We start from the raw sequence: 15437 nt of genomic DNA on the forward strand, positions 1-15437 counted from the left end.
AGGAGCGGGTTTCCTAGGGCTGGGAGGGGAGAGGCTTGGGATTCGTTGGTCTTGAGACGACGTAGGGCGGAGAATGCCAGGAGGGCCTAGTCTCACGCCTGGGTCTGAGGAGGGGCGGCTTGGAAGTACCAGATCTGCCCGCTGATGTCTGCAATGAGGCGAGAGGCCAACCCCTTGCGGACGGGGGTGGGGGAGGGGGTGGGGTTAAAAAGTTTCTGTCCGCATTGCTTTTTCCTGTGTCGAGGAGTGAGAGAAGCGATCCTCCCCCAAATTTCTTCCGGCTGTGCGGCCGCCAGCGTACGTTCCGGGTTCCGCAGCCGACTAGAAGCGACCGGAAGAGGCGGGGCCTCGAGGCGGGCGCGCTCTGTGCGCTTGCGTGAAACGTTTCCTGAGAGTGTAGTGTCCGCGGCTAGGTTTGGAGTGCACGTGGAGTGCGGAGCTGCTTATCCCGGTGGCCAGTCGGGCCTGGACCCTATTTCAAGTGAGCCAAGGCTTCGGGTGGGCGCGGAGGAAGTCGGGGAAGGCTGACCGCACTGACCCAGACTGGGGCGCCAGGAGGGGGACGCAGTACACATGGTGTGGGACTCAAGGGCCGGGTCCAGCATGGAATGGAGGTTTTGTCATGCTATTAGGGGCTGTTGGGGCTGCTGAGTCGAGATTCGAGGCAATGCCCATTCCGCATCTAATATGCCAAGTCTGCGATCTCCGTTTGCCTTCCAACACGCGTCACTATATCATATTCTCCCATTTTTCTTTTCCCCAGTACTATGGGGCGCAAGTTGGACCCTACGAAGAAGGAGAAGCGCGGGCCAGGCCGTAAGGCCCGGAAACAGAAGGGTGCTGAGACCGAACTCGCCAGATTCTTGCCTGCAGGTAAGGGGGAGGCCTGGCCTCCGTNTTTGCACCATTTTTTCATCTGTATCACATTCCCCTCCGTTTTTAGTCTCAGTATTCACTCTTGAAGTGGAATTTTCATTGAGCCAAGTTATTAGATTTAGACAGTTTGAAGAGAAACCAGAGTATATCGTATGAATTATTAGTAAGTATGACTCGAACACTGTCCTCAGCACTTAGAACTTAGAGAAGACGCAGTAGGGACTGAAGCACCCATGCAAGGGGAGGTACCTTTTAACACTGAGGGAGTTTAGAGGACCTACACAGAGTTTAAAAAGATTTTAAGCTGGGGGGCACCTGGGTGGCTTGTTGGTTAAGAGTCCAATTCTTGATCTCAGGTCATGATCTCAAAAGTTTGAGGGATCAAGCCCCTTGTAGAGCTCTGCACTGACAGTGCAGAGCCTGCTTGGGATTCTTTCTCTCCCTTCTCTGTGCCTCTCTCCCTCTGTCTGCCCCTCTCCTGCTTGTGCTCACTCAAAATAAATAAATAAACATTAAAAAAAAAAAAGAAAAGATCTTAAGCTGGGTTTTGGAAAATGGTTGACTTTCCAAAAGTGGAAGTTGGGAAGGAAGCAGAGGAGTCACCCTCAACTAGTTGCATTGTGGAGGGATGCCTATGGCCAGGCACAGATCTGGTTCCCATGTAGTGAATAGTCTGCTGCATGGAAGGCTGGAGTGGCAGAGCAGAATGGACAGGTAGTTTGTGTTGTGTACTTAGGAGGAAAAATGCAGATTATTGCGGTATTAGAAAGTGCTAGGCACTATACTGAACCCTTTGGATACATTATCTCGCCTCATTCTTATAGCTCCCTACAAGAGAGGCGTTGTGAAGGAAATGAATGCTGAGAGATTAAGTAACTTGGTCATGTAAGTGACAGGGCTGAGATTTAAACCTTCTATTTCTTGGAGAACGTATGAAAAAATTCCCTACCAAGGCAAAATCTGTGGTTGGTTACTGAGTAAATTCAGAGGAAAGGAAAGGAAAAGACAAGACAGTTTTGTTTGTTACATCACTTCGTCCATTTCTTATAGACTAGTGGTGTTTCAAATGGTGGAGCTTCTACTGGTCTTTCAACTCCTTCCGTCTCCCGTTGGCAGACTTTATGGCAGTGGTAGAAGTGGTGGTGGAGGAACCACAGTCCCAGGTCCCCACAGCTTAGTCTTTTCATCATGGTTCTGCCACAGAAGGAGCAAGTGTATGTGGCATGCTGGCTTATTTCAGTTTGTTTTCACCATTTTCCTGAAGGAGGAATCATAACGAATCCCCTATTTACCAACCCTTCACTGACTCAGACCTTTGGTGCCTTTAGCGAATCGCCACACGGTAGGTCGAAGGCCAGTGAGAACACATGAATTTTGAATCTGTTATCAGAATGGTGGTAATGCTCTTGACTGAAATCAGAAATCTGGAGGGAGGCCCAGTTGGGATTTGGTTGATGCACAACCAGATGGAGATCATCTTTCCACCTCTCATCCAACTCTTCCTAAAGGGCTGTGGAGCAAGTCACAACCCACTCCCTTTAATTAGTATATTAATTCTTTTCTCACTTTTATTTTCTCTTCTCATGTTCTTTTTTCATTTCCCCTGTGACCTACTGTTCTTCCTCTCTCTCTTTTTTAAATACAGCGGGTGATGAAAATTCTAAGAGGCTTTCTAGTCGTGCTCGAAAAAGGTGAGTATGGATGTCCAGACTTACATAGGTTAAATTGATACTGTTCATCTTTAGTCACGTGATCACATGTGATCATACCGATGGAAAGGGTTGTCTGGGGACTGCCCCATTTCTGTGGTGGAGCCTAGAGGTGTGTTCTGTTTCCTCACTCCTTATATCGTTTCAGGGCAGCGAAGAGAAGGTTGGGCTCTGCTGAAGCCCTTGAGACGCATAAGTTTCCTGGGGCCAAACCATTGCCTGGAAAGTTACCCAAAGGTCAGTGAACATAGGAGCTGTGTGCTACATGAGAAGCCCTCTGGGTCCTGGGTAGGGAAGGACTTGTTGAGCATTTCTGGAGTGAAAGGAGCAGTCAGAGGACATTTTTAGGGGTAGAAAGTATAGGCTTCATCAGTGTGTGGCTGCCATCAGTCCAGGATTATTCAAACCCTTAGGAGCCTCTGGAGGAGCTGTCCAGACCCCTGGTAAGAAGGGAGCCCAGCCCTTACTTCGTGCTTCTCAAGGCAAGAAGCATCCAGCACCAGCCCAAAGCAGTGAGGAGGATGAGGAGGAAGAAGACTACGAAGAGGATGATGTGGTGAACCAGGGGGGCCTCTGGGGCTCTGAGGACAGTGATGCTGATATGATAGATGACTATGGTGCGGACTCCAACTCAGAGGATGATGATGAAGGTGAAGAGGTGAGGTTTATCTCTCTGGGTGTTCAGGAAGGGATCCTTGCCTTTTAGTCTTTCCAGATCGTTGAGAATATCCCTCAGTGGTGAGGATAAGCGGAGTAGAGAAAAGGGAATTTTAGTGTTCCATACTGTTTTCCTGTCACCTGTGTTTTTGCTCGGTGCTCATAGAAAAGTATAGAAAAACTGTAGGATAGAGCATTTTGAAACATGGGATTGCTCAGTGGTGGTGAGGACGTGGTCAGGGGGATCCTTAAGTGCCCGAGGTGAGGGAATAGAATGTGTACACATTTTTTATAAAGCATCTGAGAACCTTAGGAAGTTTCTTCCTTTTGACCTAGTAATTCTGTTTAAGAAGATGATCCAGAATGTGGACAAAGATTTATTCACTGAGGTTTAAAAAGTTATTTATGTAGGGGCTCCTGTCTGGCTCAGTTGGAAGAACATGTAACTCTTGATTTCAGGGTTGTAAGTTCGAGCCCCAGGTTGGGTGCAGAGGTTGCTTTTTTTAAAATCCTGAAAAAATAGTTACGTACGTATTACACAATTAGTATATGTTAGGAAAACTCAGGTGGTACAGAGTTGTATAGGATGAAACAAAAGTTCCCATTCGCACCCTTTCTTGCAGTCTGCCTTTTTTCTACAAGAGTTACTGTTACGTGATTTGCAGACACCTTGTGGGCCATAATCCCCCAACTCTGGAAGCTGTCAAAATAACCAATATGCTTCAGTAAATTACAGTTCATTTGTATGCTAAATTAACATTTGGCCAATATGTGTATGAAAATGCTGGTGCTCTGTGAATGAATGAGAAAAGGCAGGAAACACATGTGAAAATGCATCGCGATTTCAGCTATGTGAAAAATAGTATGTCTGGAAGAAGTGTGGCAAAATGGATGCCCAAGGACAATTTTTGTGTCTTTTGTATAAATACGGGGGTGTATTAACATTTAGAACTTTTAAGGGGAAAGGAATTATGCACCAAAGTAGAACAGCATGATGAAACCCTGTAGTCTGTTACTTAGTCTCAACAGTGGTTGATATTGTACCAGTCTTACCTTCGCTTCTTTAGCTTCCCTCCTTTTTTTCTGGAGTGTTACAGTTGCATTTAGGAAACAAAGTACAGGTATGGGATACTGCTTGGGAGGGTGAGAGGGCAGGCTTTGCGGCTTTGTGTCACGTGCCTCTTGTCTGTCTTTTCAGCTGCTGCCCATTGAGAGGGCTGCTCTGAAGCAAAAGGCCCAGGAAGCTGTTGCTGGGTGAGTTTTGGAAACTCTTAGGATTGGAGCCCATGCAGCAGCTGGGATGAAGGAACTGAGGAAGGAGGAAGTGTCTGTTTTGATCTGTGAATCACTGTTTCTGGATCTGTTTGTAGGGGCCAATGGAGTGAGGAGGAGACTGAGGAGGAGGAGGAAGTGGAGGAAGGGTCCCCTGAGTCAGGCCCCCAAAAGAATGATGAGACAGATGGGGGCCTGCAGATCAATGTGGATGAGGAGGAGCCCTTTGTGCTGCCCCCTGCTGGGGAGCAGGAGCAGGATATCCTTCCAGTGCAGGGTGAGGGGTAGGGAGAAGGTGCTTGAGAGGGGGATTTCCAGGCCCTGGGACATCCTGAAACAGTTCCTTAACACGTCCACATGCCCAGGCTCCAGACTTGCAGCGAATTCACAAGCGCATCCAAGATATAGTGGGAGTGCTACGTGATTTTGGGACTCAGCGGGAGGAAGGTCGATCTCGTTCTGAATATCTGCACCGGCTTCAGAAGGACCTGGCCACTTATTACTCCTATGGAGACTTCCTGCTTGGCAAGCTCATGGACCTCTTCCCACTGTCTGAGGTACTGAATTGCTAATCTAATGCCTCTTCTGCTTTTTTTTTTTCCACATTTTTAAAAGTGTTTTTATTTATTTTTGAGAGAGAGAGAGAGAGAAGGAGACAATGTGAGCAGGGGAAGGTCAGAGAGAGAGAGAGGGAGACACAGAATCTGAGACAGGCTCCAAGCTCTGAGCTGGCTGTCAGCACAGATCCCGACATGGGGTTCGAACCCACTAACCGTGAGATCATGACCTGAGTTAGAGTTGGATGCTTAACTGACTGAGCCACCCAGGTGTCCTTGCTTTTCCTTTCTTATCTTCTCTGTCCTACCCTGCATGAGGAAGGCAGTCCACCCCCTTGCTCTTTCCTCTTCTGGCTGAGCTCCTTGGCCAGGCTGACTTGCTCCCTGCCATTTTGCTTTCTCAGCTGGTGGAGTTCTTAGAAGCTAATGAGGTACCTCGGCCCATCACACTCAGGACCAATACCTTGAAAACCCGGCGCCGAGACCTTGCTCAGGTGAGGGCTGGATTTTGAGATGTTTCTCAGAGAGGTGTTGACTTCTAACCCCAGAGACTCCTCTGTCTCATTCTGAAGGGGGTTGGGGGGCTGGGATCTTAGTACCTAAGCATTTCTCAGTACAGGCTTGATCCCAGGAAGCCTAGTGTCCTGTTAGATTTATCTGACTCGCTCAGGTCCTAGGACCTCTGTGGAGGGAGAGACTCATCCCTTCAGCCTCTGCTCCCTGGGACAGGGTTGAGACACTTGCATCAGGAAAAAAGTGCTGCCTCAGAACAAAATGGGAGTTGTCTGCCATTTAGATTCATTGCAGAGTTGGTAAAACTGTGGTTCCTGCCCCCAGAAGACATGACACACATGATCAAACAGTATATTTTAAACTCCTCGTTTCCAAGGGATCAGAGACCCCATAGTAAAGACCACTGTTCTACGGTCAGTGGTGTGGCCTTGTGTGTAGTCTTCCTCCTGGTGCGAAGATAACCTACCCGGTCATTAACTTTAATGTGCTGTGATGTTACATTTTAGGATGGCGGGTTGGGGCAGGCTGAGGCTTTTTTTTTTTTTTTTTATTTTTTTTTTTTTTTTTTGGGAGGAGGNTGAGGCTTTTGGAAAATCAGAGTTCGGTTCCAGGAAACAGAAGGACAAGAGCTGGCAGTCTGCTCCACTGGGCTGCAATTCAGACCTTGAGTTGGAGTCTCAGGCTAAGGGAAAGGACATCATAGGATGGTGTGGGAGAGGCTGAGAAGTCTGAGGACTGTGTTGTGACTGCAGGCTCTGGAAGTGGTGGTGCTACAGGCCTCAGTAGAGCCACGTTTTCATATTTCCACCTGTTCTCTGGGCGGGGGGTACCTACAAGGTTTTAAAATCTTCATTTTATCTGCAGGCGCTAATTAACCGTGGCGTTAATCTGGATCCCCTGGGCAAGTGGTCGAAGACTGGACTGGTGGTGTATGACTCTTCAGTGCCCATTGGTAGGTGTTCCCTGCCCAGTAGCCCCTCTGCCCCTGCCCTCGTCCCAGCATGTGACAGATGGGTGTCCCTCCACAGGCGCCACCCCTGAGTACCTGGCTGGGCACTATATGCTTCAGGGAGCCTCGAGTATGTTGCCAGTCATGGCCTTGGCACCTCAGGAACACGAGCGGGTCCTGGACATGTGCTGTGCTCCTGGAGGAAAGACTAGCTATATCGGTATGAGGAGGGAAGGCAGGGGGTGGGAGCCATCTGGCTGTCTGCTTTGGGAAGTAGATGGAGTTGCTGACTGGCCAGTGTGCAAAACAAACATACACAAGCCACTAGCAGAGTGGTGAGGAGCATAGGCTCTGGAGTCCCCCTGATCCAGCCCTGTGTGTGCCACTAACTACCCCAGTGACATCGGGCCAGTCCCTGGTCTTCTTTTGTTGTCTATAGAATGGGGTAGTAACTGTCCTTGGCTCGGTGGTTATATCATACTTGGGTTGTTAGAACTGAGATATACTGTTAGAAGCTTTGGGTCAAGTGTTCAGCACATGACCAGTCATAACCATTTTATTTCGCTGTTCAGTAACAACGAAAACCACCACGCTGGCAGGCTTGTTGATCGCAGGGTGCAGATTGGGGAGACCTGTTCGGTAGATCGTGGGGAGGAGGCTTATTGGGAGTGAAGTTGCCTCAAAGTGGTGTGACTTCACTTACGGGTTCTTGGGCAGGAGGGCAGCCGCCGGGTGGAGGCAGAGGAGCGGGCTGGTGAGCACTGTGCCCTCCCTCCCCTCAGCTCAGCTGATGAAGAACACGGGTGTGATTCTTGCCAACGATGCCAATGCTGAGCGGCTCAAGAGTGTCGTGGGTAATCTGCACCGGTTGGGAGTCACCAATACCATTATCAGCCACTACGATGGGCGCCAGTTCCCCAAGGTGGGGCTCCCCTGCGTGTGTCTCTCGAGGTCCTCCGGTTCCCCTGCCCCCTTCCCGACCTCATGGCATTTAGACTAGCCCCTGGGAAATAACGGTGGTGCGATACAGGCTTCCAAAGACGTCAGATTCACCTGCCCCTTCCCCCCAGGTGGTGGGGGGCTTTGACCGAGTCCTTTTGGACGCGCCCTGCAGTGGTACTGGGGTCATCTCCAAAGACCCAGCTGTGAAGACTAACAAGGTGAGGAGTTGGGGGTGGGGTAGGGGTGGGCGTGGGGCCGGCCGAGAGGTCTCTGCCAGGGCTTGCAGAGCTGGAATGGGAGGTGGAGGAGCGCTGGAAGCAGTGAACAGGTCGCCTCTTCTCCTGAGGCTGCCTTTTGAAATTCTGACACCCTGCATCGGTCTCTCCTTGGGACAGGACGAGAAGGACATCCTGCGCTGTGCTCATCTTCAGAAGGAGCTGCTCCTGAGTGCTATTGACTCTGTCAATGCCACCTCCAAGACAGGTGGCTACCTTGTCTACTGCACCTGTTCCATCATGGTGAGGCCATTGTGGCAGAGCAAGAGGGGGCAGGGCTAGGGGGCTCTTTGCCCCTTAGAGCTCCCTGCAGCTCCAGCTCTGCCTGTCCGTCCACTGTTGTCTCCCCCATACAATCAGGTGGAAGAGAACGAGTGGGTGGTAGACTATGCCCTGAAAAAGAGGAATGTGCGGTTGGTGCCCACCGGTCTGGACTTTGGCCAGGAAGGTTTTACTCGCTTTCGAGAAAGGCGCTTCCACCCCACTCTGCGCTCTACTCGCCGCTTCTATCCTCACACCCACAATATGGATGGCTTTTTTATTGCCAAGTTCAAGAAGTTCTCTAATTCTATCCCCCAATCCCAAACAGGTAAGCAGCCTGCCCTTTCTGCCCTTCGTCACCACCTTTGCTCTCTCTGCCTTTAAAGAGGCGTGTGGCGGCTGGGAAGGGAAGGACTTCTGCCTCCCTTCGGCCGGCCTTTGCGTGCTTGTATGAGAAGCCTCTTTCATTTCAGTTAGAATTGTTCCTGAGCCTGGACCCCCATCTGAGTGTATGTTAAAGCATGCGTATAGATGGGGACCTTTTCCTTGACTCTGCCAAGTGGCTGCAGACTTTTAGCACTAAATGCACTCACAGCGCAGTTGTGGTTTCTTTTTCTTCTTGGCCAAGGGTTGCCTTCCTGGTAATAGACCTCTGCTGGTGCAGCACTGTCAGCACTGGGTTGGCACAAGACTCCTCGGAACTATCAGCAGTTCTCTGAGCCCATCATATTAATTGCAGATCTTTTTCTCAGTCATCTTGAGTCTGGCCTCTCTGATCTCAAAGGGAAGGGTGGGGTTTTCTGGAATAGGCTTGACGGTTCTGCATGCTGGGATATAACCCTAGGTTTAGTTAGAAGAGGGAGAGGCAGGTTTCTTGGAATATGAACTGTGACTTAATGAGTTGATTTTTTTTTTGTTTGTTTGTTATTTATTTAAGTGACCTCTACACCCAGCATGGGGCTTGAACTCATTACACTGAGATCAAGAGTCACATGCTTTACTGGCTGAGCCAGCCAGGTGCCCCAATTTTTTTTCTTTATAAATAATGTCCCCCACAAAAATCACATCTGAATGTTAACAGACACCTTAAGAACTAGAAAAATTTTGCTGTAACTTTTTTCTTCACAGTAACTTTAAAAGTATCTATTTAATGTTATTTCTCAAATATGTCTTACTAGCTTGTTTCTGGTTGTTATGTGTGACTTATTTTCTTGCATCTCATCAAAATCCACATAAAAAAAAATGGTCTTTGATTTAAAAAGCCCAGTGTTTCAGGTGTGTTCAGGATTCACCTCCTCCTCAGAGTGTCTTGTTACCTTCTGTCCTCAAGGGGGCACAGCTTCATCTGAACCCCTTTTTTCCTAAGGATAGGGAATGATCCCTTCCTTGTAATTTATTTTTTGATCCCTTTCTCCTTAATGTGAGGTTCAACTATGACTTGAGTAAAGGCCAGGTGATACTTACTAAGTAATCTGAATGTAGGTAGTCTGTTCTTAGGCGCTATCCCAACTGTGTGGAATACTTGGCCGACAGTACGCAGGCAGTTTCCTTATCTTAACATCACTACTTACCTGCACCATTAATGGTCAGGATCCGGGGGTGCCTGGGTGGCTCAGTTAAGTGTCCGACTTTGGCTCAGGTCATGAGCCCCATGTCAGTCAGCACAGAGCCTGGAACCTGTTTCAGATTCTGTGTCTCCCTCTCTTTCTGACCTTCCCCTGTTCATGCTGTCTCTCTCTCTCAGAAATAAATAAAACATTAAAAAAAAATTTTTTTTTAAATTATCAGGATCCGGTGATGAGACCCATTTTCTTAAACCATATGCTTAATTTTAACCCAGGAAATTCTGCAGCTTCTACCCCTACAAACGTAGACTTGCCTGAGGTGAAAGGTCAGGTGACCCCTAAGCCCGAGGGCAGCAGCCAGCCTGCCAAGAAGGCCAGAGTGGCTGGGAAGGCAAAGCAGCAGTTGCAGAAACGGCAACATCCCAAGAAGGACTTCTCCCAGAAGTGGGATGGCATCTCCAAAGGGACAGAGTCAAGTGTGCCCACTGTATCTTGTGACACAAAGTCCCAAGTTTCTTCTGAGCTCCAGGATAGCAGTCAGCCAGTTCAAGAAGCTGAAGTGATCAGGGGACCGAAGGTGCCTAGGAAGCTAAAGCAACAGTCAGCTATGCCAGTGGCCTCCAAGAAAGTTGCCTTCTGGAAGCAGAATGCTTCTAAGGGCAGGGACACAGAAGCGTCTGTGCTGTCTCTCTCGAAGACCCAGGCCACTCTCAAGCCTGAGGACTGTGATCAGCCCCTTGGAAACAGCCAAAGGGCTGAGAAGGTAAAGCAGCAGTTGCGAGAACAGCCTCTCAAGAAAGCTGCCTTCCAGAAGCAGAATGGCTTCCCCAAGGGGCCTGAGATTTCCACCATGTCCCCTGTTGGTTCCTGCCGGCCCCCACCAGCAAAGAGGAGAAAATCTCAGTCCAGAGGCGGCAGCCATCTGTCGTCTTAGGTTGAAAGTAGACTGGGGTGGCTCGCTGTTATCACTGGGTTGCAGCTCTTACCTCTGTGAGGTTGGCGTCCCCACCGTGCATATGAAATCTAATACACGTTTTATAATCTCTGGCCACTGTGTGCTTTTTTGAGGGGACTGGGTCCTGGCTTTGCTGCTTAAGGATAGAGGTGGGAAGGTGCAACAGGGATCCTCTGAAGAGGGAAACGGGAACCCTGAGAAACCAGTTTCAGGCTCCTGGGTTCCCTTGGTCTCCCCAGGCCCCGGGGGAGGAAAGTCATGGAGTCAGAGCTTAGGATGTTCAGACTCCGGGGAGAGGACGGAATGGGGGTGCAGGGAGGATGGGCACCCTGCTACCAGAACCCAAGGAGTACCGAAGGACCCGGGTGTTCCGCCCTCCGGCCGCGCCGCCGGGGCTGGACGGCAGGCACGGGCTGGGGTCCCGCTCGCTCAGCCTCAGACCCGGAAAGGTCCAGGGGCCAGCCTCCAAGTCAACCTTTCATTGGCTTCCTCTCTGCCCTTCCCCGCCCCCCTGACCTCTGCCCCTCCCGTCGGGCCGCCTGATTGGTCGCCCCGCGTCCGCCCGGCGCCTCATTGGCTCTTCTCCTTTGCCCTCCATCCCCGCTCCTGTAGCGGTCTCCGTCTCCCAGCAGAAGACGCAGCCATGAATCCGTTATTCGGTCCCAACCTCTTCCTCCTACAGCAGGAGCAGCAGGGCCTGGCCGGGCCACTGGGGGAACCCCTGGGAGGCGACCACTTCGCCGCGGGAGGGGACGGGCCGCCGGCGCCNCCGCCGCCGGCCACTCGGCGCCCTCCACCTCCACCTCCACCTCCTACTGCTCGTCAACCCGCTTCATGCCCGGCACCATCTGGTCCTTCTCTCACGCCCGCCGCCTCGGGCCGGGACTGGAGCCCACTCTGGTGCAAGGGCCTGGCCTGTCGTGGGTGCACCCTGACGGGGTGGGCGTCCAGATCGACACCATCACCCCCGAGATCCGCGCGCTCTACAACGTCCTGGCTAAAGTGAAGCGCGAGCGGGACGAGTACAAGCGGAGGTAGGGGGCCGGGAAGGTGGGGGCCGGGCTCGGTGTCGTGCCGCACGCGGGCCCGGACTGGGTGTGGGTCCCGGAGAGGAGAGCGGTGCGGCCCAAGGATCGGGGAGGAAATAACAGGAGAGTAAAGTTCCTGCTGTGTAAGGAGGAGCTTGGAAAGAGATGCCCGGCATTGGGTACAGGAAGGTGGGAATCCACAGGGAATGCAGAAGCTGCACTCGTGACAGGAAGGAGGGGACTCGCAGCGGAGTGCTGTGGGGAATACATATTTCTCTTGTGGCTTTTCTTTCTGTCTCATCCGGGCCGCAGTGTTTGGATGCCTGTGTTCGCTGTGTGGTTGTGTGAGGCGTGAAAGGGTCTCGGGTTGGAGGGGTCACCGGGGGTAATACCAGTCTCAGCCCCCCAGGGCACTTTTGTGATAGACGCTCTGCGTACTGATCAAAAGTAAGAGACAAGGTGTATGGCTTTCATTTGGGAGTCTGTTGAAATTAGAAGGGGGGGGGTCAGGGAGGGGTTGCATCTCACAGCGGGCCATCCTGCCCATCCTCTGGGGTTCCCAAAGCAGTGTCGATGGAAAACAGGGAACCTACCTACTCAGTTCCATGATGAAAGGCTCTGGAGCCTCCGAACATTGTGTGTGGTAAGGAGTTGCCTAGGGGAAAGGGAAGGGACTGCTAGTTGTCACAGGGCTGCGGAGGCTGGGGGAATCTGTAAAAGTGCAAAGAGCCCAGGGATGACGAGATCTGAGGAGAGCCAGCAGAGGAAGTGAGTGGGGGAAAAGTTGAGAATCTGGACACACCCTGTGAGAATAAGGCAGCTGGAGCCAGGCCCCATGTGCTCCCTGCGGATGAGGATTTGGCTTTCTGCAGGGGACTGGCAGGTTGCACACGGAGCCAGGAGAGGGGATGTGATGCAAGTGCTGGCCGTACACCAGGTGGACCCCTTAGAGGGTGGATAACCAGGCCATCAGGAAGGAGCACAGCCAGCTCCTGTAGAGTCTGAGGGATGCGTGGTTGGGGAGGAAGATGACCTATCAGAAGGAGGCTTTAGTTTGGGAGCCATTGGGTTGAACCTCTTGATCAGCTACTCTGACCCCTTGTGGGCAGGCCTGGGAACTGCCCTTGCAGCCCTGTGTGAATGTTCGGGGAAATTACCCCCGAGTCTGGGGGCCACCGTTGGGGGTCTGTGACCTGCTAGAGGCTAGCAGATTGCGAATCAGCAGGCTTGCTGAGGTTGAGGCCTGTCCTCATGCTGGCTTCCTTCATTGTAGTCCATGTTCTAAGTGCCTTTGGGACTCTCAGTGCTCCTAAAGCCATCACGCAGATGCCCCCCAAACCCAGCCTGCCCCTGCCCCTGGCTCCTGGCCCTGCATGAGTTAGTTAACACTGTCAGCAGCAGTATGGGGCAGTTCTGGAATGCATCCATAACCACAGAAACAACTGCTGTTCCCGGTATTGGGTTTTGTTTTTTTGTTTTTTTTCTTAACTGAAAGAGTGTTTGTCCTTGGTCCAGCTGTCCAGGGCAGCAGAGAGTTATTCCTTGGGGATCGATGAGCTCATCGCTCTGCATAGCAAGCTCTGCAGAGGGCCCGCCGCTAGCGTTGTGTGGTACGGGACACTGGCAGCTCCTCATTCTTCCACCTCAGATCCTGCGCCCTTGTTCTGTTCTCTTTAAAGCAACACCATAGCTCCTGTCTATAGCCCGGAAGGCATGGGTACAGCTTGAGTACCAAACTGGGAAGGAGCTGAGGTCGCCTGGGTTCTATTCCAGTACCCCTGCCGTGTACAGCCTTGGGTGGGTCTCTTTTTCCTGGCCTCAGTTTTTCCAGTGTAGGAATGGCCCTGACTTCCTCACTTCGCTCAAGGATGTAATTTATTTGGGACAGAGGTCTTTAGTAACCATAGAATACACGGAAATTGCTCAAATTCTACTCATGTCAAGGGGACCTTGTAGCTGAGACAAGATTTGAATGTCAGAAGGAACCTGTTTGTGGGAAAGTCTGGATGGAGAGCAAATAGAATTTCCAGTAAGCTTCTAGGGCACCTGGCTGGCTCAGTTGGAGGATCATGCGCCTCTTGATCGCGGGGTCCTGAGTCCATCTTCCAGATGATTTATTTTCAGATGTTTTTTTTTTTTTTGTCTCTAAGATTTTGTTCATCTCAACCCTTCCCCAAACTTCCTTACATAAATTTCTACCTGAATCTGTTGCTTGCTACCCTTCCTGATGTATCTTGCCAAGGGCCATTGTCCCCTTGTGAGTCCTGCTTTCCTTCTGCAGGGACTCACGGGCTCAGGAGTATGAGGGTACTGTGTTCCATGCCTTCAGGTTGTAGATGAAAAAATCATAGGCCCAAAAAAAGAGAAAGTCTTATCTATCTATGAAATGATATAACTTGGTGCTGCTAGAGCCCCTCACTGGCCCCAGTGTCTGAGAATGCCAGAGCAAAGGAGGGAAGGACGTGGGGGCCGCAGGGAAGGGTGGACAGCCAGCAGAGAGGACGGGAGCTGGGCTGCGTGACTGGCCAGTAGGGTGGTGGCCAGCCTGGCCGCCTCTCCCCTGCCCGTGCGGGAGGGGCAGCGGGGGATGTACGGGAGTTATTATTAGGAACACTGCAGTGCAGATGCTGGTGAGAGGAACAGGGAAGAGGCTGCAGGCAGAACCCAAGGAGGAGACGAGGGAANCAAGGAGGAGGAGAGGGAACGGGGGTGGGGGTGGGGGGAAGTGGAGGGTGGAAGTGGGGAAGGATGGACCGAGTCCACGGCTGCAGAAGCCGCTCACTCTCGGTTTCATTTTTCTTGCCGTCCTCTTTGCACCTTGTAGCCAGGTTTCTGATACCGCAGTTCCTCTCGCAGTGCAGTCCCCTCCTTACGCTGGGAGAAGCGGCTGCAGTGGAAGTCTGTATCGGTGGGGGCCCTGTGAATGGGGTCTGAGAAGTCCCGCCATCCCGACCACCCTCACAGGGTCCTGAAACCCTAAGCAGGGCCGCGGCTGCCACTACCCATCCGCCTCGGCGACGCCGTGGCCTGTGCACCAGCTCACCATGGACTCCCATCTAGTGGAAAAGCTAGACCTGGCCTGCGGCCCAGGGTGTCTCTTAGCTGCGTGTGGTTCTAGTCTTGGGGTTCCAGCGCCTGGGTGATGCTGCTTCTGGTCCCCACCCGCTGTAGAGCGAGGTGCTTTATCGTACTCTGATTTCCCTTTCCCTCTGGGTGCGGGAGCCTGGGAACCCCAGCTTTCTTGCCTCGGAGCCAGCCCCGCTGCTCTCTAGGGCTCACTTCCACGGGTTTTGGGGGGGGCAGTTTCTGGAGCCTGTGGGGGACGGACTTCGAGCGTCTCCCACCAGGCTCTTGACCAACCCTGTTGATGTGGTGTGTGTCCTGCAGCTGCTTCTCCAGGGCTAAATGGCACCACGAGAGGCAGGGCAGCGGGCTAGAGGAGCCCTGGTCTGGTGCGGGCAGGAGGCGGGAGACCGGATCTGTGCCACTGAAGGTGGGGGACCGGGCTGGCGGGGCCTGGTGGTCTGGCGCGGGCAGGACGGGAGGAGGCCAGCCAGGTGGCTGGTGGCGCTGGGGGCCTGAGGGGGCGGGGACGGGCACCGCGAGGGAGCGGAGTGGCAGCAGTTGCTCCTAAAGGCAGTTCCTGGGGCGCGGCCCGGAGGTTCCAGGAAGGCAGCTGGCGGGCTCGCACTTGCCAGAAAGTGTGGAGCCGCCCGACAGCTGCAGCTGGCTGCCCACTGGCCCCAGTGCCTCTAGGGCACCAGGCCTAGAGTGAGGGTGAGGCCTGAGCCAGAGGAGTGGGGAGCAGGGAGCTGCTGGGGCGAGCGGGGGGGGCCCTGCACCCACATTCCCTCCCTGCCCCCCCCCCCCCCCCCCCC

The 15437-nt window shown here is 52.4% G+C and overlaps 2 protein-coding genes across 2 annotated transcripts in view; both read left to right on the forward strand.

Moving 5' to 3' along the window:
* The first annotated feature begins 388 nt into the window (after nt 1-388).
* NOP2 (NOP2 nucleolar protein) lies at nt 389-10623 on the forward strand. Its single transcript, XM_077759130.1, has 16 exons — nt 389-481; nt 764-873; nt 2522-2567; nt 2734-2822; nt 2999-3243; nt 4441-4496; nt 4613-4773; nt 4872-5071; nt 5476-5565; nt 6449-6536; nt 6613-6753; nt 7316-7455; nt 7604-7693; nt 7871-7993; nt 8111-8339; nt 9852-10623. Exons 2-16 carry the CDS (start codon nt 768-770, stop codon nt 10508-10510), a joined length of 2463 nt encoding a protein of 820 aa, XP_077615256.1. The 5' UTR covers nt 389-481; nt 764-767; the 3' UTR covers nt 10511-10623.
* Nucleotides 10624-10851: 228 nt separating this feature from the next.
* IFFO1 (intermediate filament family orphan 1) overlaps nt 10852-15437 on the forward strand; it is a 12341-nt gene continuing 7755 nt past the window's right edge. The window contains exons 1-3 of the mRNA XM_077759019.1: nt 10852-10980; nt 11144-11565; nt 11749-11757. Of these exons, the coding sequence (XP_077615145.1) occupies nt 10852-10980; nt 11144-11565; nt 11749-11757 (560 nt within the window). The remainder of the gene's footprint in view (nt 10981-11143; nt 11566-11748; nt 11758-15437) is intronic.

The sequence above is a fragment of the Crocuta crocuta genome, unplaced genomic scaffold, assembly GCF_008692635.1.
Source record: "Crocuta crocuta isolate KB4526 unplaced genomic scaffold, BGI_CrCroc_1.0 scaffold72, whole genome shotgun sequence".
Taxonomy (NCBI): Eukaryota; Metazoa; Chordata; class Mammalia; order Carnivora; family Hyaenidae; genus Crocuta; species Crocuta crocuta.